The sequence below is a fragment of the Dipteris shenzhenensis genome, chromosome 18 (genome assembly GCF_047967505.1).
Source record: "Dipteris shenzhenensis isolate YYH24624 ecotype China chromosome 18, Dip_SZ_1.0, whole genome shotgun sequence".
NCBI classification, from domain to species: domain Eukaryota; kingdom Viridiplantae; phylum Streptophyta; class Polypodiopsida; order Gleicheniales; family Dipteridaceae; genus Dipteris; species Dipteris shenzhenensis.
In genome coordinates, this window is record NC_141613.1 from 39,113,796 (window position 1) to 39,137,639 (window position 23,844).

Below are 23,844 nucleotides of genomic sequence, written 5' to 3' on the forward strand. Positions count from 1 at the left end.
TGAATGCAGCTAGGTCTCAATTTCTTATGCATGTTCAGCCTATATTGTCTCGGGAACAGGCTCATGCATTGGAGCAGCCATTTATGCTTAATGAACTGGATGATGCTTTGAGTCATTTATGTAAAGGCAGCTCTCCTAGATGGGATGGATTGACTATTGAATTTTTCCGTGCATTTTGGGGTGATCTCAAGAATACTCTTCTTCTTATGATCAATCATGCTTGGGCAGAACCGCATAAGCGCAAGAATCCTGTTCAGAGGAGGTGAGCTACCTATAAGAGCTGATTACATCCATTTGTTGCTTGTGAGATTGAGCCCATTTCAGCTTAAGCCTAAGGTTTTCCATGTGACTCCGTCCATAATCTTGAATAACAGCCTGCAAGCGATGGGCAAGACTGATCCAAGCGAAATCCATGTCCTCCTGAGCATGTAAGAGGAGGCGGCGGACAGCCACTCTCACCATGTTCTGAAATTGTTGATGAAGCAAATAAGCACTATTAACATGGAGTAGGCAACGACCAAAAAAAGGCATATCATCTGTCAAATGTGCTATAGATAATGTCAAGCATACTGGAAAGTGATCAGATAGCAAGAGGGAATGGTCAACCCATAATGCACATGTGAAACTAGCATACTGCTGAGCATGCAACAAATACCATCTGTCAAGTCGAGCCCAGTAATCCCTACACACACACACACACACTTTTTTTTGTGAGAAGAAATCTTTATTTCTATAGAATAATTACATTCATAGCTGCTTCAAAAAGCGAAGTAGCTACTACTCAAGAAAAGATCTCAGTATAGGCTGTATACACATCCTGATCAATCAAACGAGTCTGAAAACAATCGTAGAATGATTGATGCAGAGATCGTTTGAAAAAAAGGAAGGATGAAAATAGTGGATCACCAAAGACTCTATGATTTCTATCCATCCATAAAGTCCATAGGGTCCAATATCGCACCCACACACACACACACACACAAATATACATATACATATACACATGCATATGCATATGCATATACATACACATACACATACACATACACATACACATACACATACACATACACATACACATACACATACACACTTTTTTTTTTTTGGTGAAATCTTTGATTGATTATATTATATGAGTAGCAACCTCAAAATAAGATGCTACAATTACATCAACTGAAAATTTCAGTATATGCCAAAAAAACCTCATGATCTATGCACCGGGTCTGCAAGCAATCAAAGAAAGATTGCTGCAGAGAACGCCTAAAAAAGCCAAACAGAGAGAAAGTAGGATCAGCAAAGACTTTACAATTCCTATAAGTAGCGAACCCAAACGAAGAAAAGATGAAACTCCGGTCTGGATGCATGAAACCCAAATAGCCAGAAGAACTTCCCAAACGGAACAGATGGGAATCTTGCTCGTAGGCGCTGTCGAAGCATATCAAACAACTCACGAGAGCACGAACAATGCCAAAACAAGCGAGACACCGTCTCCGAAGAAGTAGAACATCTGTGGCAAAGTGCAGGAGCAATGTGTCAATGAGCTAATAGCTGTCCAAATAGAAACACTCCCAAAAGAACTCGCCAAAAAGAAAACATGTTGCCAAAGCGGTACTTTATAGGCCCAAAGTTGTTGTAATCTTTTCCTCTACCACTTGGCTGGGCGATGCATTCGCCAAACAGAATCAGCTCTCTCTGAAACCCAAGGTTGAGGCAAAAGGATTTTATACAATGCAAGTACAGTAATCTGAGACAGCCTCAAAGGACGAAAAGAGGACCTTAGAGAAGTCAAAGTCCAATCTTCCAGCCGGTCCTGGAGTTCCAAAGGAGGAATCGGAACAAAAGGCGAAAGCAAAGAAGTAATTTGTCGCCACAAAGGACGATAATGAGAGCCCAATCCATATGTAGTGGCTGCTAGAGAAAAGAGGAGCACAGTACCAGCATCATCTATAACATCAGCAACCGAGGTGATGCCTTTAAACGAGACAAAGTAGTAACGTCGAGGTTCCAGTAAAGCCAAGGAAGTCTGAAAGACTTTCAACGAGTGAATGCTTTCAGCTCTCAAAGAATTCCCAAGCAAAGATTGCCGTCCATTCCATTCCAGATGAGAAAGAACATGCTTCCAGTCAAGAAGCAAGCGGGAGACAAAAGGGCGGCCAGGCAAAGTGCCATCAGTGCATCCAAAAAAGAAATCCCAGTGATCGAGTTGCCAAATGACCAAACGCAGAAATACTGATATGAGCGACCATAGTCCTAATCATAAGAGCCCAAGGTTGATCACCTTGCAAAAACTGCAGTAATATTTTCCCCTTGTGGGCAAGAATATGCACACGAATATCCGTGATGTTCAATCCACCATGCATCTTGGGAGAACAAATGTGATGCATCGAAAGCAGCCTGAGACTTTTTCTGCCATGTTTGGATCGCCAGAAGATTTCCATAAAGACAGACATGAAAGATGGAAGATCTGCCTTAGTGAACATGATTAATGGCAAGTAAAATTGAATCTATGCCACAAGGATGCACTGCACTATTCGAAGACGAACGTGCAAAGGCCAGGTTGCCAGTTTCCAATACTCAACCTTTTTCCGAAGCTTAGCCAAAACCCAATCAATTTGTTGTCAGCGAGTGAGTTTCCACCCCCAAGGGTAACCAAGATGACGAACAAACTGAGTGGGTGGAATGATATCCCCGGGCCATAATAGACTATGCCAGTCTTTGGAATGCAAAGAGAGCAGCTTAGACTTATGAAAATTAACATGAAGACTAGCTGCCAAACCATAAACACACACACACACACACACACACACACACACATAGATAGATACACACTTCTTTTTTTTTTGGTGGACTCTTTTAGTTGTTATATTACAAAGAAGCTATCCCAGAAAGGGAGAGCTATACTACATCAAGAGAAAATCTCAATGTAGGACAAATATACATCATGACCAAAGACACGAGATTGCGAGCAATCAAAAACCGATTGCTGCAAAGAGTGTCTGAAAATGGAAAAAATAGTATCGCCAAAGACCATATGATTGTGATCCTTCCAAAGAGTCCAGAGTGCCCAATACCGAATCTAAACAAAAAAGAAATCAAACTCCTGTCTGAGTGGATGTACACCAAACAGCCAAAAGAACTTGCCAAAAGCAAGTTGAGAAAATCGAGCTCTCAAAATCTGCCCAAGGAAGTCCAAGAAAGCACGAGAGAAAGGACAATGCCAAAAGAGATGAGGCACAGTCTCTCTCGGAGCTAGACATCTACGACAAATAGAGAAAGCAATATGTCATCGTGCCAAGAGTTGTCCATGAGGAGAACACCCAACAAAGCTCTCCACAAGAAAACCTACTGACTGAGAGGAATCTTAGAATGCCAAATCTCTCTCAAACATTTCCGCCACCATTTCACAGGACGATTAAGATGCCAAAGCTGATTTGCCTTTTGCGAGATAAATGGTGGAGGAAGTAGAACTTTAAAAAGAGAAGAGACAGTAATATGTGCAAACTGCAGAGGACGGTATGACAAGCCCACAGAAGAAAGTGTCCAGTCTTGAAGACAATCCTATAGATGCAATGGAGGAACATGCTGAAAAGGCTGGAGCATCAAAGTAATCTTATGCCAAAGTGGACGATAATGCATTCCAAGGCCAAATTTGGCAACTGCCAAAGGAAACGTAAGGGAAAATCCAGCATCATCAACAACATCCTGAACCAAACGAATCCCCTTGAGACTCAAAAAATACAAACTTCGAGGCTCCTGCAAAGCCAAAGGAAGGGCAAACACTCTAGACCAATGTATACTTTCAGCTCTGAAAGAGTTGCCCTGCAGGGAATCACTGCCATGCCAATCCAAGTGAACCAAAGGACAACCAGGGATTTTGCTTGTCACAGAACCAAAAAGAAACTCCCACTGGGAAAGCTGCCAATGACCAAAAGCTGGAGATTCAACATGCAAGAGTAAATGACGAATCATGGCGGCCCATAGTTGAGAACCTTGCAAAAACTACAGCATGAGTTTCCCCTTATGGGCAAGAATGTGCAGATGGATATTGAGAATATTAAGACCTCCATGCATCTTTGGAGAACAAAGCTGCTGTATCGGAAGCAAACGCAAGCTTTTTTTGCCATGGCGAGAACACTGGAAGATTTCCAGCACCTCAGACATAAAAGAGGCAAGATCAACCTTGTTGGACATAATAAGAGGCAAGTAGAATTGAATATACACCATCAGAATAGATTGCACAATTCGAAGACGAACATGCAAAGCCAAGTTGCCAATTTCCAGTACTCCAGCTTTTTCTTGAGAGCTGCGAGAATCCAATCAAATTGTTGACGAGGAGAAAGTGTCCAACTCAAAGGATAACCAAGATGGCAAACCAATTGAGTTGGTGGGATGATTTCTCCAGGCCATAAAAGAGAGCACCATTCCTTGGAATGCAAAGGCAACAATTTTGATTTCTGAAAATTTACATGGAGCCCAATAGCTAAACCATATAAAGAAAGATCTTGCATCAGCTCAGAAAGATCCTGCTCTGTATTGCGGGGAGTGAAAAAAGAATCATCTGCATAAGCTTGAGGAAGCAATGGTTTACTGTCATGAATTTCCAAACCATGTAGCTTATCCGTAGCTACGAGATGATCCATATACTGAAGCATGGGGTGTGTGGCTATAGCATACAAGAGCACACTAAGTGGACAGCCTTGACGCACCGAGCAACGAAGAGTCCATGTTCCACAGATCCCAAAGCATGCATTTTCTGAGAGATGAAGTCCCATTGAACAGTATCAAAAGCCTTGGCAATATCAACTTGCAGTAAAAGAACATCCTATTTTGTGTATTTAGCATACTCAATTCCAACATAAGCATTTGCAATATTATCAATGATATGCCTGCAAGGAACAAAACCATATTGTGCAAGATGTAAACCATCATGCAAGTATCCTTTAATACGATCAACCGCCATTTTGGTGTTGATTTTATAAATGACATGCCTAAGAGTAATGGGTCTCCAATCAACCAATGATTCACAAATTTGCTTTTTGGGAAGAAGCTTTACTAGTCCTTTTTTCCAAGAAACTGGCGTAAGTTGTTGTTCCCAGCCATGGTTGATGATACGCAGCAAAATAGGCTTGACCTGATCCCAGTATGCAAGACAAAATTCCACTGTAAGGCCATGCCATCCCAGAGATTTCCATTTACCACATGATCGGACAGCATAGGTCAATTCCGTTTCAATGAAAGGGCATTCAAGCTCAAGAGCTTGTGCATGAGAAACAATTGCCAATACTGCCGGAGAAGGAGGATCAGCCTGTCCAAACTGCCTAAAAAAATGATGAACACAAGCTGCAGCAAGTTGGGCTCGAGAGGAGGTCCAATGTCCATCAGAAAGCAGAGTACGACAAATATGGATAGCTTGTCGCTTATGATGTAAGCTCTTAAAAAAGCCCTTCGACGAGCAACCTTTATCTAAGAAAGCTCGCTGACGAGCTCTTGTCTCCCATTTGGCAATTTTTCTATGATCATTACTTTGCAAACAAGGTCTAGCTTGGCATAAAGATGTGCTTTCTTCAAAAGACAAAGACCGAAAATGACTGAGTTCAGTCAAAGACTGACAGCTAGATTTTGCAACCATATCCCTCAATATTTTGAGATAATTTTTGCCATAATCCCGAATAACTGATTGCATACGAGCAACAAATGCATCCCAGGGATAATCGGTATCAATAAAACTTTGAGGTGAAAGAGGTTGACATGCATCATATACCATGGCCTTAAAAAGATCATGATCCAAATAACTATCGTTAACCATGAGGAGCCGCCTGTGTGGAAGCCGATCATCCCGCATGTCATGCAAAGAAATCCTCAAACATAAAGGTGCATGATCAGAATGCACAAATGCATAATCAACTGACAAGGTAGTAGTAAAAGTATCAGAGTGCTAAGGATCAACTCTATACCACCTGTCCAGTCTAGCTTTGTATGTAGATTGAGCATTGTGCTAGAAAGTAAATCCCGACAGTAATGGATAAGATGCTGTCCAAAGATCAGCAAAATTGAAATCAAACAACAATTTTCACCAGCTCTACCTCTCAGGGGCCAACATATGTGTATGGCCAGATGTATTTGTCCCCTGGATGAGGAGCATTGTTGAAGTTACCACAAAGAAAAGCATACTGCCTCCATGGATACCTCTGCATATCTTCCCAAATCTGTCCTCCATGACGGGAGGATTGAGGAGCATAGACAAATGCAAATTCAAAGATATCACCTTGTACAGTGCATTGCATAACCATCCATCTGTCTTGTGAATCATTGAAGGCCACAGAGGGCTGAAGATCATGCTTGATCAGAAAGACCACTCCTGAAAAGGAATGTTGTCCAGCTTAGAAAATCTCATAACCATGAAAATGACCATGCTGTCCGTCATACACATGTTGATTATGTTCCTGCAAAGCTACCACATCTGGCTGTAAGTGATAAAGATACCCCCAGACTGTCTTCCATTTAGAAGCATCACACAAACCCTGTACATTAAGTGTCAAACATAAGAGTTTTGACAGCATATTTACAGATTATGTACAGCAGAGGGAGAACTGAAATCAGGCCTGCATATCAACCTCAAGATCCAGACCGGGAGTCTGCCAAACCTCTTACACAGTTTTGTCTTTCCCTTTGGGCTGAGAGGTGGAAGGCATAGAGGGCATCCCCATTGGAGACAAAAGGTGTCTTGCCTTTTTCCTAAGCTGGAGTTAGAGGCTTGACACCCTTTTGTTTGAGAACGGGCTGACCCATCATTTCTTTAGCAAGCACAATTAAAGCCATACCGGACAGCAATGGCGAATTAAAGCCTGATAATCCTTGGTGGGCGACCAGGGCAAAACATGCACCATCTTCTACCCATAAAACAAAGGGGAGTGTTCAAGGAGAATCTGGTTGTGCAGTTCATCTGTCATAATAACCTCAAAAAAACCCCAAGCAGCATAATGCACTTTCCGAACAAAAGAACCACCCAAAGTCCTAGTGAGCCAATTTCCCACATCTGCTGCAACAGGCATGCGTCTTGGGAAAATAATAATAATAGCATGCTTGGCGTAATCACGCATAGGATCAATGATGTCATACACCTCCACCATGAGCCCAACAGTGGGACCAGAGTCCTTCCAATCCCGGTGCGTGTCTTCAAAGCCCTCATGCATAACATCAAAAACCAGTTGAGCCTCAAGAGAGGCATGCATCGAGTCATCCTAACCCGAGTCCTGTTTCTGCTTCTTGTGCATGTAGGTCTTGAGAGTTTCCATGGGGAAACGAAAGGAGTAAAAAGGAGAAGCTATAAGGGAAAAGGGAGCAGTCGAGGCTGTACAGACTAACTGAGCCTGTACGGACAGGCAAGAGCGAAAGGAACAGAAGTATTAACTAAAGAAGCTGAACCATATCTCAGGGAACTTTCCCCTTAGCAAATGCCTAAGGACAAACACATACACTTGGCTTTGAAAGCTGGTGATACACTCTAGTTACCTGTACAGACAGAAAACCCTGTACTGCAGACAGGCGTACAGATGTACGGAGAACCCTGTACGGATGTACGAAAAAAGACAGAAAACCTGTACTACAGGCTGGAGTACAGATGTACGGAAATACGAAAGACCGTGTACGGACGGAAAACCCTGTACGGACAGACAAAACTGTACGGAACAGAGGTACAAAAACAACAAATAAAGGAACTGAAAAATGACGAAGGATTTGTACGAAAAAGCTAGGAGAAAGAGGAAGCTGAAAGAAAGAGGCAAAAAGGTGATAAGGGAAGAAAAGAGGCTTCAAAAGGACAGCTAGCAACAGCAAGCAGGCTGGAGAGGCTGTACGGACCTCAAGGCAGCAGCAGGAGGCAGGTCGGGGTCACCAATGGAGGCCAAGGGCTGGAGACGCCATAGCTGGGGCCTTTCTCTCTCACACACACACACACTTTTTTTTTTGTCTATCTTTTACACACACACACAAACAGATAGATACACTTTCTTTTTGTGAAATCTTTGATTAATTATATTATATGAGTAGCAACCTCAAAACAAGGTGCTACAATCACACACACACACACACTTTTTTTTTTTGGTGAAATCTTTGATTGATTATATTATATGAGTAGCAACCTCAAAATAAGGTGCTACAATTACATCAACTAAAAATTTCAGTATATGCCAAAAAGACTTCATGATCTATACATCGGATCTACAAGCAATCAAAGAAAGATTGCTGCAGAGAACGCCTAAAAAAGCCAAACAGAGAGAAAGTAGGATCACCAAAATCAAAGAATGATTGCTGCGAAGAATGACGAAAGAACAACAAAAGTAGGAAAAATAGGATCACCAAAGACTCTGTGGTTTCTATCTTTCCAAAGAGTCCAAAGTGCCTGTAGCGAACCCAGGTAAAGAACAACTCAAAATCCAGCGGTCCAGGATATATCCCAAAAAGCTAGAAAAGCTACCCGAAAGAAGCCTGAGGAAATCTCAGCCGCAATCTCCGCCAAAGGATGCCCAAGAAGTTCCATGTCTCGGGGCAGTGCCAAAAACTATGAGACAGATACTCCCTCAGAGCCAAACACCGACGACAAATAGCCGGAGCAATACGTATGCATGATAAATGTTGTCCATATGGGAAAAACCCCAACAGAACACGCCATAAAAAGACCTGTTGTCGAAGAGGGACGTTGGAGTGCAAACTGTGTTTCAATCTTTTCCTCCACCATTTGACTAGAGGATGCAAACCCCAAATCTGATAAGCCCTATCTGATGCCCAAGTTGGAGATAGCAGAACTTTATATATAAATGACATTGTAATATGAGACAGCTTCAAAGAATGAATGGACGAATGTGCTGGAAGAAGAGTCGAAGAAGAGTCCAATCCTAAAGCCTGTGTTGAGGTTCTAAAGGCGGTACTGGCTGAAAAGGCTGAAGCATCCGAGTAATGGCTTGCCATACAGGACGATAATGCATTCCCAAACCACATTTTCCAGCAGCCAAAGGAAAGGATAGAAGAGTGCCATCATCATGAATGACAACTGCCACAAAGGAGATCCATTTTGAATTAAGAAAATATGAGCGTCTGGGCTCTTGCAAAGCCAACGGTGGAGAAAAAACCCATGACCAATGGATGCTTTCAGCTCTCAAAGAGTCACCGCCATGCCAAGCCAAATGCGAGAGAATATGTTTACAATCCAAAAACATTTGAGAGACGAGAGGGCAACCTTGGACCTTGCCTTGAACGCTGCCCAACAGAAAATCCCACTAAGTAGGTTGCCGATAACCAAAAGCAGTAGTAGTAATTTGAATAAGCAAGAAGCGCACCATAGCAGCCCAAGGGTGATCACCACGTAGGAACCGTAGCATCATTTTTCCCTTATGAGCCAGAATGTGCACATGAACGTTGAGAATATTCAACCCCCCATGCAATTTTGGTGAACATAACTGCTGTACTGGAAGCAAGTGCAAGCTTTTCCTGCCATGCTTTGAATGCCAAAAAATTTCCATGATGGTAGACATAAAGGATGTAAGATCTCCTTTGGTAAAAAAGATCAATGGCAGATAAAATTCAATGTAGGCCACCAAAATAGATTGAACAATTCTAAGCCGAACATGCAAAGGCCAAGTACCTAACTTTCAAATATTCCAGCTTATAAATGACAGGCATCAATGTGATAGGCCTCCAATCAGCCAAAGACTCACAGATTGGCTTCTTAGGCAAAAGCTTTACAAGCCCTTTCTTCCAAGAATCTAGCATGTATTGATTTTTCCAAGCACTATTTATCATTTGCAGCAAAGGAGAGTTAAGGAGATCTTAATATGCTAAGAAGAATTCAACAGTGAGACCATCCCAACCAAGAGATTTCCATCTACCACATGATTTAACAACATCACTTAACTCTCTTTCAGTAAAAAAATTTTCCAAGTCCAAAGCCTGTGTGGGTGAGATAATGGGAGTGACATGCTGTAATAATTTCTGCCTATATACATATACGTACACACACACACGTGCTTTTGGCTCCTTCTGCCCGACATTCTCTTGGAGCTGCTGCCCGCAAGTTGGTGCCCGTATTCTGCTCGTCATCTTTGGTTTTCATCCGCGCACTCAGGAGTTTGATCTTTTCTTTGTTTGGGTTCGTTATTGGGCACTTTGGACCTTGTGGATAAACAGGAATTGTAAAGTCTTTGGTGATCCAACATTTTCTTTATTTGCTTTCTTCAAGCATTCTCTACACCAATCTTTTTTTGACTACTTGCAAACTCGCTACATCGTCATTATGTATATTTAGCATATACCGAGATTTTCAGCTGATGTAATTTCTAGCTCCTCGCTTTTCTTGTAATATAAACAATCATGGCTTTCACCATATATGTTGATGAGCTTTTATGCAACATTGGAGGCCAGTATGAGATGCGTACCTCTTAGGCATCAATGCCTCCGCTTGAAGGCTTGAGAGCCTGCCTCTCTCTCCTGCCCACCCACCACTTCACCTACATTGGAGAATCCTCTATGTCTTGAGTGGTGGTAGGCCACATGCCAACCCCAATGCATAGTGAGGTGGCACATGGAACGACCGTTGTTATGCTCCCCCAAATCTTTGGGTCCTTTACATCATTAGCCTCACTGGCCTCAAGCTAATTGTACTAGCCTCACCTTCCTACGTCTAACTAACTAGCTCATCTCCAATTGTTACAAAAGATAACACAATCAATCCCCTTTGAGAAAGGTTTGCATCCTTGGAAACAATACTTCAAAATCCTGTCCTTGAGGCTTCTAGTTTTTTCCCATGTTGCACTTCCTTCCTATCTATCCTTCCACTTGACCAAACAATATAAATGTATCCTAGTATGCCTTTTCTCACACATTTAGAACTTTCTCTGGTTCATGTGAAATGGTGCATAGTTCAATAATTCAGCAAGAACCGAATCTCCTTCCATTTTCACACCTTCAAGCAGTCTCCAAGAGAATAAGTTTACTTGGAAAAGTGGGTGTGCCGGACATTAATTTGTCAAGGCTAACTTGTAAGAAATCTAATGTATTGTCAGTGGTCCACAACACACAGGAGACCTTTGCATAATCTCGTTGTTGTCATTTAAAAAGATCTGGGTACCCTTGAAGTGTTCTCACCTGCTTCAAATCCCATGTGGATTTGCATAGCTTGTTACTCTCTTTTGAGTTTTCTTGATACTCTCTTTAGCATGTATTAACATTTCACATATATTTTTGAGAAAGCAATTCTTACCTTCTCTCCTCATGCCAAGTACCTCCTTTGGCCTTTTGTTGCTAATTCATGATGTCTTAGATGTCAAAATCTCAGACTCGCACATGCTCCTAAAGGTGAAGAGAGATCCAGACATCTCATGTAAAGTCTGAGATCCAAACATCCACTCAATACTGGCATGACGGTGCAAGCAACATAGTATTTTTATTTGCTTTAAATAATGTACTCAATAAAATAAACCCCTATGTTCATGCAATTATATTATGGTCGATGCATTTTCGAGACTGTAACATTAAGGGAGCAAATACATAGCAATACATTTTCAAATTCTCCCCTGTTTGAAAACAAGATTTTCCTGATTTGATTACCTTCGATCACTGCATGTTAATGAAGCCAGTCTGGTTCAATTGAAAGATTATTCTCGAATAATATTTTATAATAAAAGCTGTTTCAAGCGTCCCATTAAAAAAAACTCCTCGTCCTTAAGTATGCAAAGGAGAATCAGAACACCTAATATATTACCATTCTTTGGGCAGTCAATGAGGTAATATTCAGCTGAGCTGTAAATCAAAATCTGGATGTATCAAAACCTTTTCCTATATTCCAGTATGCCTGCTGTCTTGGATAAGAACACTACCTGAATTAGCCCTCTGATTGGATCACCACTCGTTGGGACAACAAATTGCTGGTCTGCATTCACTATCTCATATGCTTCAGCTCGACCAACTTCATCTTGTGGAAAATGAACATTCATTTCATCACCATCAAAGTCTGCATTGTAGGTGCTGAAAAACGTTTTCGAGGTATCTTCAGAAAAATCCTATCTTTATAAAAAGTAATGCAATTTGATAGCAACCTTGTAAAAACAAACCTGCAGTTGGCATAGTGCAAACGTAAAGTCTTTTCGCCCTTCAAAATGCGAGCTATATGTCCCATCACACTGGGCTTGTGAAGTGTTGGCTGTTCAGAAAAACAAAAACACACATTTTTCAATAAAGACTATTTCATGACAAAATAACATATATAAAGAGGACAGGCAACTCCCATCTTCAGACCATCAACTTGCAAAGCGACAGTTTAATGTAATCTAGAACAGATTCCAAGTCGAACTGACCACTTAGGGAGGAATAAGCTTTCAGTTGTGACAGAAAAAGCTGTTTAAGGCAAACTTATGACTGACTAAGAACCAAGCCCTGGAGACAAGTCAAGGATTTTTGCGATAAGGATAGACCTAACCTGACGATTGACTAGCAATGCATCACCATCACGAAGATGCCTGTACACAATTTTTCCAGTAGCTTTAATGTTGTCAAGCTTTCCTCCAAAAGATCCAGCAGCACTGCCTGTGGTTGAACTTGGACTGGAGAGAAGAGTTTTACTTAAAGCCACTCGCTGCCTTTGCTTAAATTATTTAAACTAACAACAATGCCCTGTTCGTCCTCCACGTGAGTAGCACCAGGATAGACAGAGGAACCATTCAAAACTACTTCCCTCAATCTGTCAACGTTCCAATGGGTGACCTTCTGTAAAACCAACCAGAAATGCAATGGAGACATTGATAAGAGGTACAAAGCATGCTTCCAAATTTATGGGATTTAACAACGGTTGTGCCCAGGTAGCAAATGTAATGAGAATCTAGTTGCAAGTTTCCTTTCAGATTATACATAGCAAACAAAGCAGGGAATGTTCTTGTACTGAGTCATATTCAGTATTTTCTTTTTAAGGTAAATCGTAGAAAATTAGGAGCTCATTTGGTTTTGGGACAAAAAGCTGGGCAACCATGGTATTCATTTATTTTAGTTTTTGAAAAAATTCTGTTGATTTCCACAAACACACAAACTTTGATAGCTTATATATTTTGATTGACAAATCCAAATTGGGTCATGTAGAACATCAAATCAAATGGCAAGACATGATTTAGATAACTACCATATTTTTTGCACATTTAGTAAAAGTTACATGCATCAAAATACGTATTTTATAAAGCTATGGCTAATTTCTCCAACAAGTTTATAAAATGGTCACCAAGTTTTGGGGGGGGGGGGGGGGGGGGGGGGGGGGGAGAGAGTAAAAAAACAGATGATAAAGCCATCAAATGGGGGGATGTTGTGAAATAGGAGCTTGTAAAGGTCACCGTTTCAGCCACCCTGCGGTAACAGCAGCAAGAGCCAGTAAGGCTCTCAACATCAAAGTTCGAGGGATTCCTTGCAAAGCTACTACACCCATTGACGATACGACCAGCTTCTGGCCTCCATTCTGGGGGGTCCCAAAGCATGGGATTGAGGGGGCCTGGCGCATAGGGACGGATCCGAACTGAGAGCAATCCCAACTGAGGGGAGCCTGGCACATAGGGAGGGATCCCAACTGAGTCACCCAGAGATCTCGAGGAGGATCTCACACCCCTGCACGTGGAGGAGAGGGGTACCTTGATACAGCAGCGGGACGTGCCCCGCAAGGAGTGGAAGTGAGCATGGTTTGTGATGAGAGACTCCTTCTGAGCATCTGGCATCCCCTCTACATAGTGGACGGTGTCTATGAGGCTCAAAACACCAAGACCTTGTCCTGCACTGTTTGGAACTGCAATGGTACCTAATGGTCCGAGCCAAAGAATTTCTCAAAGTCTTATGCTAGACAAAATCATGGCATTTTATACAAAGACACACCAGAGCCCAAAGCGGCTCTGAAGAGTGGCCAGTGGATACACGTGGGGGACAGCATACAGGAATCAGACGCGGGATATAGGTGAAGTACGAGGGTCAGGAGGGGTGGGGGGATGATCTCCGTATAGAGGCAAGACACACATTCTAGATTTTTATGGATGTAGATCCATCGCGCCTCTTGATAGACAGATATTGCAGTATGCGACTCCTCTCCTGAGACATCCCTCTTACTAGAGATCTACAAAAAGAGGCCAAGGCATCAGCATCATGGATTTCTCTGGGGAAGTTACTCCTTGTTGGTGACTTCAATGCAAGGATGGGAACACGTTAAGTATCACTTTTGGATTTCTAGGATGACTATATCTTACTACCAAATGTTGATCTAGATGAGGCAAGTATGTCTTAAGTTTGTCAACAAGCTGTGTGTTAGCCCACATGAATAAAGTCACTTAGTCCTTCTGTTTGTTTGCTTGTCTTCTTCATTACAGATACGCAAGCCCCAGCCACATCATGTGGATATGTGTTCTTGCACATGGGCAGGATACATGATCTTATCATATATAATGGCCTAGATCGATGACCCTCCTCTAAAGGATTCACTTGTTTCTACATGGGAGGGGGGCTCAGCATAGTTAAGTACATCATGGGATCCCTTGCTGCCATCTCTCAAATCGTTGATTTCTGCATTTCAGTACCCTCCACGAGCAAATCGCACTTACCTCTCTTTTAGTATATATGTCCCTCGCCTCACCACACAGTCCATGACACCACCCACTCACACCACTTATCACTTTGAAAATAGACTCTTCCAACTCTCTACTCAAAGCTTTGCGGGACTAATGCCGGAACTTAGTCCCACACTGCCTCTCGCGCTACAAGATCCAAGGGTGACTCTCACTTATAACGATATTCACTTTGAAAATAGCCTCTCAAATTGTCTGTTTGAACTCGATGGGACTACTAAAAGAAACTGGGTCCCACTGCCTCTCATGCTACAAGAACCAAGTGTGACTGCTCCTCGTACAAAAACAACCGTCAAAAAGATATATGTGGTCATCTCAAGGATCTCCTGAGTGTCCGCGTGCATCTGTCCCTCCTCATCTCCTTGGATTTCCCCAACATGAAACCTGTCAAGGTGCTCCAGAAGACCATCATGCCTTCTCTTCCCAAAAGAAAAAAGGAGGCTGCCACGATGCCTGGTGAACTCCGTCTCTCTCCAAGAATCTCTACCACCGGTCGCGAAGATGAACTGCTCCCAAGTGCTCCTCTTCGTTGCTGGCATCTTAGAGAAAGAAGCTCCTCCTTGTTTGTCCTCTGCAAAGTTGTTGAAGTCACCTCTAACAATCTGAGAGTCTATCAACTGCCTCCAAAAAGCTAGACGATGCTGCCTACAGGCAAGTGCGTACACATTGAGGATTCCAATCCTGGACTCACCAACTTAGAGACGCATCCAGACTCGATCAACCGCCTCCGAAAAGCTAGACGATGCTGCCTACATGCAAGTGCGTACACATTGAGGATTCCAATCCTGGACTCACCAACTTAGAGACCCATCCAAACTGCTCGGCCTATCATAAGTTCTACCTAGTCAAAGATCTCTGGGACCCCACTGCCTCAAAAACCAAAATGCAAACACCAACACTCCAGCCTATTGTGGTGGACCACATCTCTGGCCCCTCCTCAAAAGCACATTGCAGTGACGACCGTTTGATGCTGAAAACATGTGCTTCTATATCAAGAGGAAATCCAATTCCTTGCCTACACATGTCCTCTGCAACTCCTGGCGAAGTATCAAATGCTATGGCTGACCGCGTGCACGATAGTGGAACCCCCGTCCCGTGCACGTTCCAACTCACCATGGTCCAACTCATGGGAAGAGAAGAGAGAGAACAAGGCTCGTTTGTGAGTGGGAGCCTCCACCACAACCTCAGATCTCTGACTTCGAAGGGGGCTTGGGACAAGAGTAATCGGTATCTCTGCGTCTGCGTACCAAGGGCATGATAGAATCCAAGCCGACCTTCTGTGCCCAGTGCGTCATGAAAGAGACATCAGAACCAAACCTCTCAGCGCACTGTTGTAGCACCCAATAGGTTGGGTGTTTGATCTCCACCTCGGGATCTAAGAGGATCACTACTAGCCATACTTGCGGCCTCTCCGCAATGAAGCCAAGCTGATAGACAGCTGGAGCACACCATAGATGAGCCACAAATCTATCCCGTGCGAGCCCATCCACTGCTCTATCATGTGCTTCATCTACACTTCCATTATACAATCAAAAAGATATGGAGTCCACTGCTACTCTCCTATGGAGGCAAGGTGGAAGCCCCAAAAGGGCAAGGTCGGAACCACTCCAATGGATTTCCCTTTTCATGAATGTAAAATCAACAGTCACCTCTAGAGCCAAAAGATACGCATACGGAATCTGTAGATAGTTCCAACGCCCGAGCTGCCAAAACTCACTTGACAAGGGCTGCCCTAAATGGGGCCTAGGGGCTTGAAAGCTTGGAGAACGGGACCCCTTACCCCTCCCCAGAGAAGAGCTAGATTGTGGGTGCAAGGAGGAAACCACACTCTGGAGAGGGCGGCCGGGGGGAGAGGAAGCCTCCCCCTAGCCCAAAAGTTAGGGGGAAAGTACGGGTCCATGCGAAGAGTGAGAGGTGGTACAAGCAGTCGACACATCCAATCCTGCTGCAACGGGCAGGGGAGGTGTAGATGGTGGAGAGGAGGAGGGTGGAGTACGGGTAGAGATAGTCACTACAGCATGGGGAGCAATAGGGGGTGGGTGATAAGAAGATAGCGAAAAGGGAGGGGGAGTCAGTTGGTGAAGTATCCAGACCTCCAATGCCTCTCTGCTATTCAAGTCATTCAGTACTATGAACCCTTGTCTCTGGGTGCCTGGGAGAGACGGCGAAGGCAGTGGACGCAGTAGCAACAATAACTTTGGCGTCTTGCTACTGCGGAGCTAGTGCCTGGGTATCTTGGGCCCTTGTGGTAACAAGGGTTCTATTGAATGTTGTCAAAGATCTCCTCCTCTGACGTCTGGGACAATCGGAGGGAGCACTCCCACACTACTCTACCTGAGTTTGGGAGGCAAGCTCTGGCTATGCTCGCACCTTCTCTTTGAGTTTGACTCAATGCCTGCGATTCAGCCTACTTGCTCCTTTTTTTCTTCTTTACCTCAGAAGCTTCCACCTAGGGGGTTCGGGACTCTCTCAACGGCCCTGGGAAGTGGAGCGTCATCAAGAAGATCGGCACATGATGAGTCGTATGAATATCCTCCATTGTAAAGCTCTAGTACCATGGGAAAAGGTAAACCAAGCGTGGACCAACGTAGATGAGGCTCTGCTCATAAGTGTCGAAGTGATAGCAGATGAGCTCAGCTAGAGAATGAAAACTCCACTTCCGTAGATGGTGATCTCCTGAACATGATCCCCTTCTAACGCTAAGCTCACATGTAATCAATTTCCTCAAGGGTGTGAGCCCCACAATCCGGCCCACCACTACCTTATCCTTGAGAGACAAAACTACTGACTTCAATTGTTGCTTGTCAGGGCAAGAAAATAGAACCTTGATGGTCGACGGAGTCGAAGGAGCTGCCATTAGAGCCCATCTTGCCAAATAGAGGTCATCGTTCTTGCTCAAGTTTCTTGAGTTAACAACAGATTAGCATCGTTCAAACATTGACATGGAGGAGAAAATACTACAGCCCTTGGAAGAGCAGCGTGGTTCAAGGTATAATAGCTTCCCTTTAAGACAACATTCCTTTCTACTAATCGTCCAAAGTTCTCTTTTGGAGAATGATGATAATGATTCCTGAATTGCACAACCTCTCTCCCCCATGCTTTAAAAACTCTTATAGTGGTCATTCGCACCCCAACTCTGATCTTATATGCACTCAGACAGAGTTATTAAATCTGTGTTTGTGCACCAAGATTGAGCTTGAAAGAGCGCGAGTTTAGATAAACACTTGCTTAAAGTCTTATAAACTACTTAGCCATGATGATATCGAAGCAATTGATCCTGAGCCGGTGATGATGATCCTTAGCGATTCCAAAAATTATTGATTAAAAATTCATGAGAAGCTAGGACATATCAAAAGACGTTGCGATCTCATTTGAGAGCGACTAGAATAAGGCTAGATATAGTACAATGTCTAGGTCGTGGAGTAGCATTTTAAAGAGAGGCATCACGAATACCTTCCATTTTCAAGCCTTGGCACTCCCTATGAGCCAGAGATGAAGAAAGGATGACAGGAAGACAATTAATCCCTAAAACCTAGCACATTTGACAAGCTGTATCTAATCATTGGAATTTTTTATTTTTATTTTTCAAAAAAGAGACTTCTATTAAGTAAGAAAGAAACCCGCTAGAGCAAGCTCTGTGCGGAAATACACCATGCTAAGCATGTAATAAAAACACCTCAGAGGAATGAGGTAGAAAGAAACCAAGGCTGAGGCTGAAAATGCCATCTCAACCCTGTAGAAGTCTCAGCAAAGAAGGGAGAGTCTTCCAATCTCTGAGAAAAGTAACTCTCCTGGAGGAGGCTGCCCGAGATGGTCCTTGCATGGTCGCCCAAATGGCCATAAGAGTGTGTATCACAGTTACGCTGAAACGCGTTTCAGAGCCCAGCCAGGCCTGAAACGCCGTTTCAGAGAAGCCCCGTTTCCTGAAACGCGTTTCAGAGTCTGAAACGTTTCAGGACCCTGAAACGGCTGGCTGAAACGTTTCAGCTAGTCTGAAACGCGTTTCAGAGTTCTGAAACGTGCCGTTTCAGACAACACAGGCTGCTAGGTCTCCAAAATCACATTTTTTGTCTTTTTGCTTTTGATTTTGGTCTCCAGGCTCCTTCCACTCCTTCAGCCTCATACTCTCTCCATCCTCAAGGTTTTCCAGCCCTCCTTCAGCCCCATTCACTCCATTTCCTCTCCTTTCTCTCCTGCAGCCTGCTTCAGCCCTCCATCATCATCTACTCCCCTCCCTTGCTGACGTGGCGTTTCCCCGTTTCAGCCCTCCCAGAAATCCCGAAACGTTTCCGTTTCCGTTTCCGTTCCTCGTTTCCCCGTTTCCGTTTCCCCTAACTATGGTGTGTATCGTATCTGTCCAAAGTACTGGCCAAGATCTAAGAAGGGTGAACCTCAGAACCCTCCAAAGCCTCAGTGCACCTGGCTCTCCAAATGTGCCATGCTGCAATGCTAGCTAGGATCTCCCATGGAGAGTCGACCGAGGAGTGAGCAGCCCTGAAAAGAGTGGCCGGAACATCCTCTAGAGAGCACGACTCCACAAGGTGTCGTTGGATGTGAAGAGCCCAAGAGGAGTCAAGTCTCTCAAAAAATACCTGGGGCCCTGAAAGAGTAACCCAAGCCACTGATCCCCAAGTCATATAGAAAGGTAGGCGAACAAAAGTGCTGAAAAGTCTTGCAATCCCCTTCCATATGATTCTCGCCTATCTGCAATCCCATAGGCAGTGTTGTATTGTCTCCAAAGCAGAAAGGCAGCGAGGGCAAGAGGGGTCAGCTCCAAACTTGGACCTCCAATGGTTCACTGCTATCCCACCATGAATAAAAAGCCAAAAGAAGAGAGTGATTTTTCTATTCCGGTGGGATTTCCAGAGCCTCTGCCAAAAAATTCTCTGCAAAGGTCAGCAGAAATCTGAAAGTTCTCCCAATGAGAAGCTCTGGTAGGCTTCCAACCCCTAGAGCTGAGCTGGAATTTCCTATGCCCTTCTCTCAGTGCCCTTCATCTATCCATTCCCATTCCCCAGGGTCCCACTGCAAAAACTTAATTGGGACACCTCCATAGAGCCACAGCCTCCATGAGCCAAGGACGAGGAGAAGCGGGTCAGGATCCAAGTACCACTATGAAGCGGGTCAGTATCCAAGAGAGCCATGCTCCATGAAACCCACTATCCTGACTGGCTGAAACGGTACCTCCAACAAGATATCGTCTGTGGATCTAGACAGCCTGCCCCCCAAAGAAAACATCAAAAACTAAGGCATCCTCATGTGGGTCAAGAAAAGCAATCACCTGTAAAGGAACTCCAATTTGGAAAATGCCCCCATCCAGGTGGAGCAAGTAATAGGCCTGAGCTGCTGCTCCTCCCCGTGAGCTACTGCCCTCCCCTCCCCTCCTCTCAGCCAGCACCCTCTCCCTCTCCCTCTCCCTCGCTGCCCCCCCCCTCGCTGCTCCTCCTCTCCCTCCCCTCTCGCCAGCCCCTCTCCCTCCTCCCTCACCCTCCCTCTCCCCTTCCTCCTCTCCGCCCTCCCTCCCCCCCTGCTACCCCTACCTCTCCTCCTCCCCGCCCAACCTCTCCCCCACCCATCAGCCCCCCTCCCCCCCTTCTCCTCCCCCGTCATCCCTCTCCCTCGCCAGCCCCCCCCCCCCCGCTGCCCCCTCCCCTCCCCGGCTGCCCCTTTCTTTCCTCTCCCCTCCCCCGCTGCCCCTTCTCCTCCCGCCCTTCCCCTCTCCCCCGCCAGGCCCCCCACCCCCATCTCCTCCCCCCCACCCCCCCCGCCCTCCCCTCCCCCCCTCCGCTCTCCCCCCTCCCCGCTTCCCCCTTCTCCTCCACCCTCCCTCTCCCCCCGCCAGCCCCCCGCCCCCTTTCTCCTCCCCCGCCCCCCTCCCTCCCCCACGCCCCCCCCCCCGCTGCTCTCCCCCCCAAGGTGACCCCCCCCTCCCGGGGGGGGGAAAGAGTTTTTTTTTTTTTTTTTAAAGCCTCCTCCCTCTCCATCCCCGCCCCCTTCCTCCCTTTCTCAGCTCCCCACGCCTCCCCTCAGCCTACCTCCGTCTCCCCTCTCTTTCTCCTTCTTCCTGCCCCTCTCTTTCCCTTCCCTTCCCCTCTCTCCTACCCTCTCTTTCTCCTTCTTCCTGCGCCCACGGTTCAGGGCGTCTTGGGCAGTTAGTTTCACTTTCACGGACGGAGCTTTTTCAGTGTTGGAATCGGCCTTTTCACATCGATTGGCGAATGGATCCCCATTCAGCCAATCTCCATCCACCTCCACCGGCCGCGAGAACCGTCATTTTTTCAGAAGACGAGCTGCAGCAGCTCAAGAACGATGTGGAATTAGAGGGCTCCACATCACTTTTCGCCCGCATCTTTGGGTCACACCCTTCCAGATCACAGGCTAGAGACTGGATGCTGGCGGCGTTACCAGGAGACCTCGCCCCTCACCTCAGGGATATTCGACTTTTGGGACGTGGATTCTTCCAAGTGGTTTTCGACTCCCACGAGTCCACAACCCTTGTTCTCAGAGCTATTCCCCCTGGCTTTGGGTTCGAGGAGGATCTTTCTTTTTCCCTACACCTTGGGCTTCGATCCGGTCGAGGAGGACAGGTAGGTCACATCACTGTTCATTAGGTTTCCTGGTCTTCCTCAGGTCTACCATCGACTGCTTGCCACTATCGGAGCCACATTCGGAGTGGTCCCGGAGATCCCCTCCCTTCCTGGCATGCCTTCTTCCTTGGCAGAGGCAGTCAGTGCAGACGGGGTGCCTCGTGTTAGGGTCATTGTCTCTGGCCCTAACATCTCAGATGACCACATTATGCTTCAGCGTCCAGACGGCTCTCTCTTTCGACAGAGAGTCGAGATTTCAGGTAGACAGGACCAGTGCAGGATTTGCAGGACCCTTGGGCACTTTGCTACAGGGCGCCTTGCTTCCCGCACCCCAGGACCACCAGGGGCAACAGGGTGCCCAATGCCCGCAGCGCACCCAGTACCACGATAGAGAGCTCTCAGAGCGGCTCCCTTACCTCAAGAGGAGACTTTTGATCCTGTTCAGACAGACGCCTTCCAGACTCCAGAGGTGGATGTTGCTGCAGCCCCAGACCCTACAGTTCCACATCAGGAGGGGCCTTTAGATCCACCAGCCCCAGTCACTTTGGTCTCTGACCCCTTGGTTTCTGACCACGAGGGGACTACAGGTACTTCTTCCCCGCAGACTATTCTTGCCACAGTCAGGACATCCGAGAAAGTGCAGGCGCAGATGAGGGCTCCTGATTCCTCTTCACCCCAGCCACAGGCCTCCTCAACCCCCAGCTCCAGTTCTGCTGATAGAGGCCTGGCAGGTCCTTCTCCTCTATCTTTCACGAGTGCAGGTCTTCTTCGCACTCCTCGGCCAGACTTGCTTATCAGGAATTCTTTTTCGGCACTGGCAGATTCGGCGACTTTCATGGATGATGAGGAGTTTGTGCCCTCCACCTTAGGGGTCCCGATCATTGGAATTCCTTCTGACAGGGCCTCCCTTTCAGCAGGTGTGGGGATCCTTTCACCTGTTGAGTTTCCTGCCCTCAGCAGGAGTGTTTCGGCCCAGGGGAAGTTGGTCTCCTCTACTAGGTCGGGTAAGCCTTTCCATCCAGCATCCTCCTGTCAATGAGGATAGTCAGCTAGAACATACAGGGCCTAGGCGGAGTTCCACACCGTCCCCGTAGGCAGCTGATCCGGAACCAGCTTCATCCAGGCGTCACTAGAGGTGCTATTGCTATCCTTTTTATCCAGGAACACAAGCTGTTGGATGCCAGTGATTGCTCTAAGTCTCGCAAACTGCTTTCAGAACATACCTTCTGGTCGCCTGCTATGGGCACAAGGGAAGGTACTTGCATTTCGGTCTCTCTTTCTATTCTCCCCTTGGTTGCTGGTCATGGTATTATCTCCCCTTCTAGAGCTCAATGGATCATTATTTTGATTGGAGGGCATAAGATTGGTCTTCTCAATCTTTATGCTCCCAACAACAGAGGGGAGCGGATCTCCTTTTGGAAGGAGTTACTCTCTTGGGCCCCCATTGCAGATTCTTGGATCATTGGTGGCGACTTCAACATGGTTGAGTTGCCTTCAGACAAAAAGGGAGGCAGACAGGGTGGAATTCATTCTTTGGAGAGGGCAGCCTGGGATGCCTTTCTCTTTCAGTTCGTGGCAGAGACACTTGGTTGGATGATGCCTTTCATATTATGCCACAGTCACTCCTGTACTCTCGGTCGAATAGGAGAATACACATGCCCATTCATGCACGGATTGACAGATTTTATGTAGACGATTGGGCACTTGACAGAGGAGGATCTGTATGCATTTCTACTGAGGTTTCCACCTCAGATCATTTTCCAGTGGTGTTGCAGATTCTTGAGCCTCATCGGAGAGGACGCTCTGCTAGTGTCACGATTCCGGATGCTTTTTATGTAGAGGAGAGCCTCACAGAGGATATTTTACAGATTTGGGTTTCTCACATACAGGGTGGAGCTGTCCATCCATCTCAGGTAGCTGCAGCCTTATCCGGAATTAGTGACTATTATCATTCAGTCGCTGATTCTAGGAGATGTGAGATTGGTATACGCCAGCAGTTAGCGTCCCTTCAAAGGAAAGAGCAGAAGAGGCCCACAGATGCTTGGATTCAGGAGCGCCTTGCTACAGCAAGGGCTCATTTGCAGACATTGTTGGATCAAAGAGCAGAGTATGCCTTTCATGCACGGGAATCCTTTTGGATTCAGATGGGTGGCAGGGTCAACAAACACTTTTTCTCTACTCATGGGCCCAAACATAGTAGAGATAGTGTTTCACAGCTTGTTGACTCAGACGGTGTTACATTCAGATCCTAATGCTGTCATGCGTGTAGCTTCAGATTTTTTTGCATCCCTTCTTATTGCAGATCCAAGCACACACGCCATTGATGATGCCAGAGAGGTTATTTGGCAGTGTATACCTGTATTGGTGAAGGATGAGATGTATGTTTCTCTGGATGCACCTTTCACCAATGCAGAATTCAAGACTGCATTACTTGCCCTTCACAAGGGCAAGTGCCCAGGTTCAGATAGAATTACCCCCTCCTTTTTTATTACTTTTTGGGAGCAGATTGGTGATCACATTACATCAGCCCTGCAGGGCGTGTGGGACTCTGGTGAGATGCCGGACTCACTCACATATGGTCTCATTCATCTCATCCCAAAGGGGGGTAATAGGAATCTTGT

The 23,844-nt window shown here is 45.6% G+C and overlaps 2 protein-coding genes across 2 annotated transcripts in view; both read right to left on the bottom strand.

The window, feature by feature from the left end:
• The window catches only part of NRPA1 (nuclear RNA polymerase A1), a 58,717-nt gene extending 45,961 nt beyond the window's left edge, over positions 1-12,756 (bottom strand). The window contains exons 1-3 of the mRNA XM_087389255.1: positions 12,470-12,756; positions 12,105-12,193; positions 11,871-12,018 (exon numbers count right to left, since the gene is read on the bottom strand). Coding sequence (XP_087245381.1) covers positions 11,871-12,018; positions 12,105-12,169 — 213 coding nt within the window. The 5' untranslated portion in view covers positions 12,170-12,193; positions 12,470-12,756. The remainder of the gene's footprint in view (positions 1-11,870; positions 12,019-12,104; positions 12,194-12,469) is intronic.
• The window catches only part of LOC147891213 (DNA-directed RNA polymerase I subunit 1-like), a 111,553-nt gene continuing 100,321 nt past the window's right edge, over positions 12,613-23,844 (bottom strand). The window contains exon 9 of the mRNA XM_087389257.1: positions 12,613-12,756. Within this exon, the coding sequence (XP_087245383.1) occupies positions 12,613-12,756 (144 nt within the window). The remainder of the gene's footprint in view (positions 12,757-23,844) is intronic.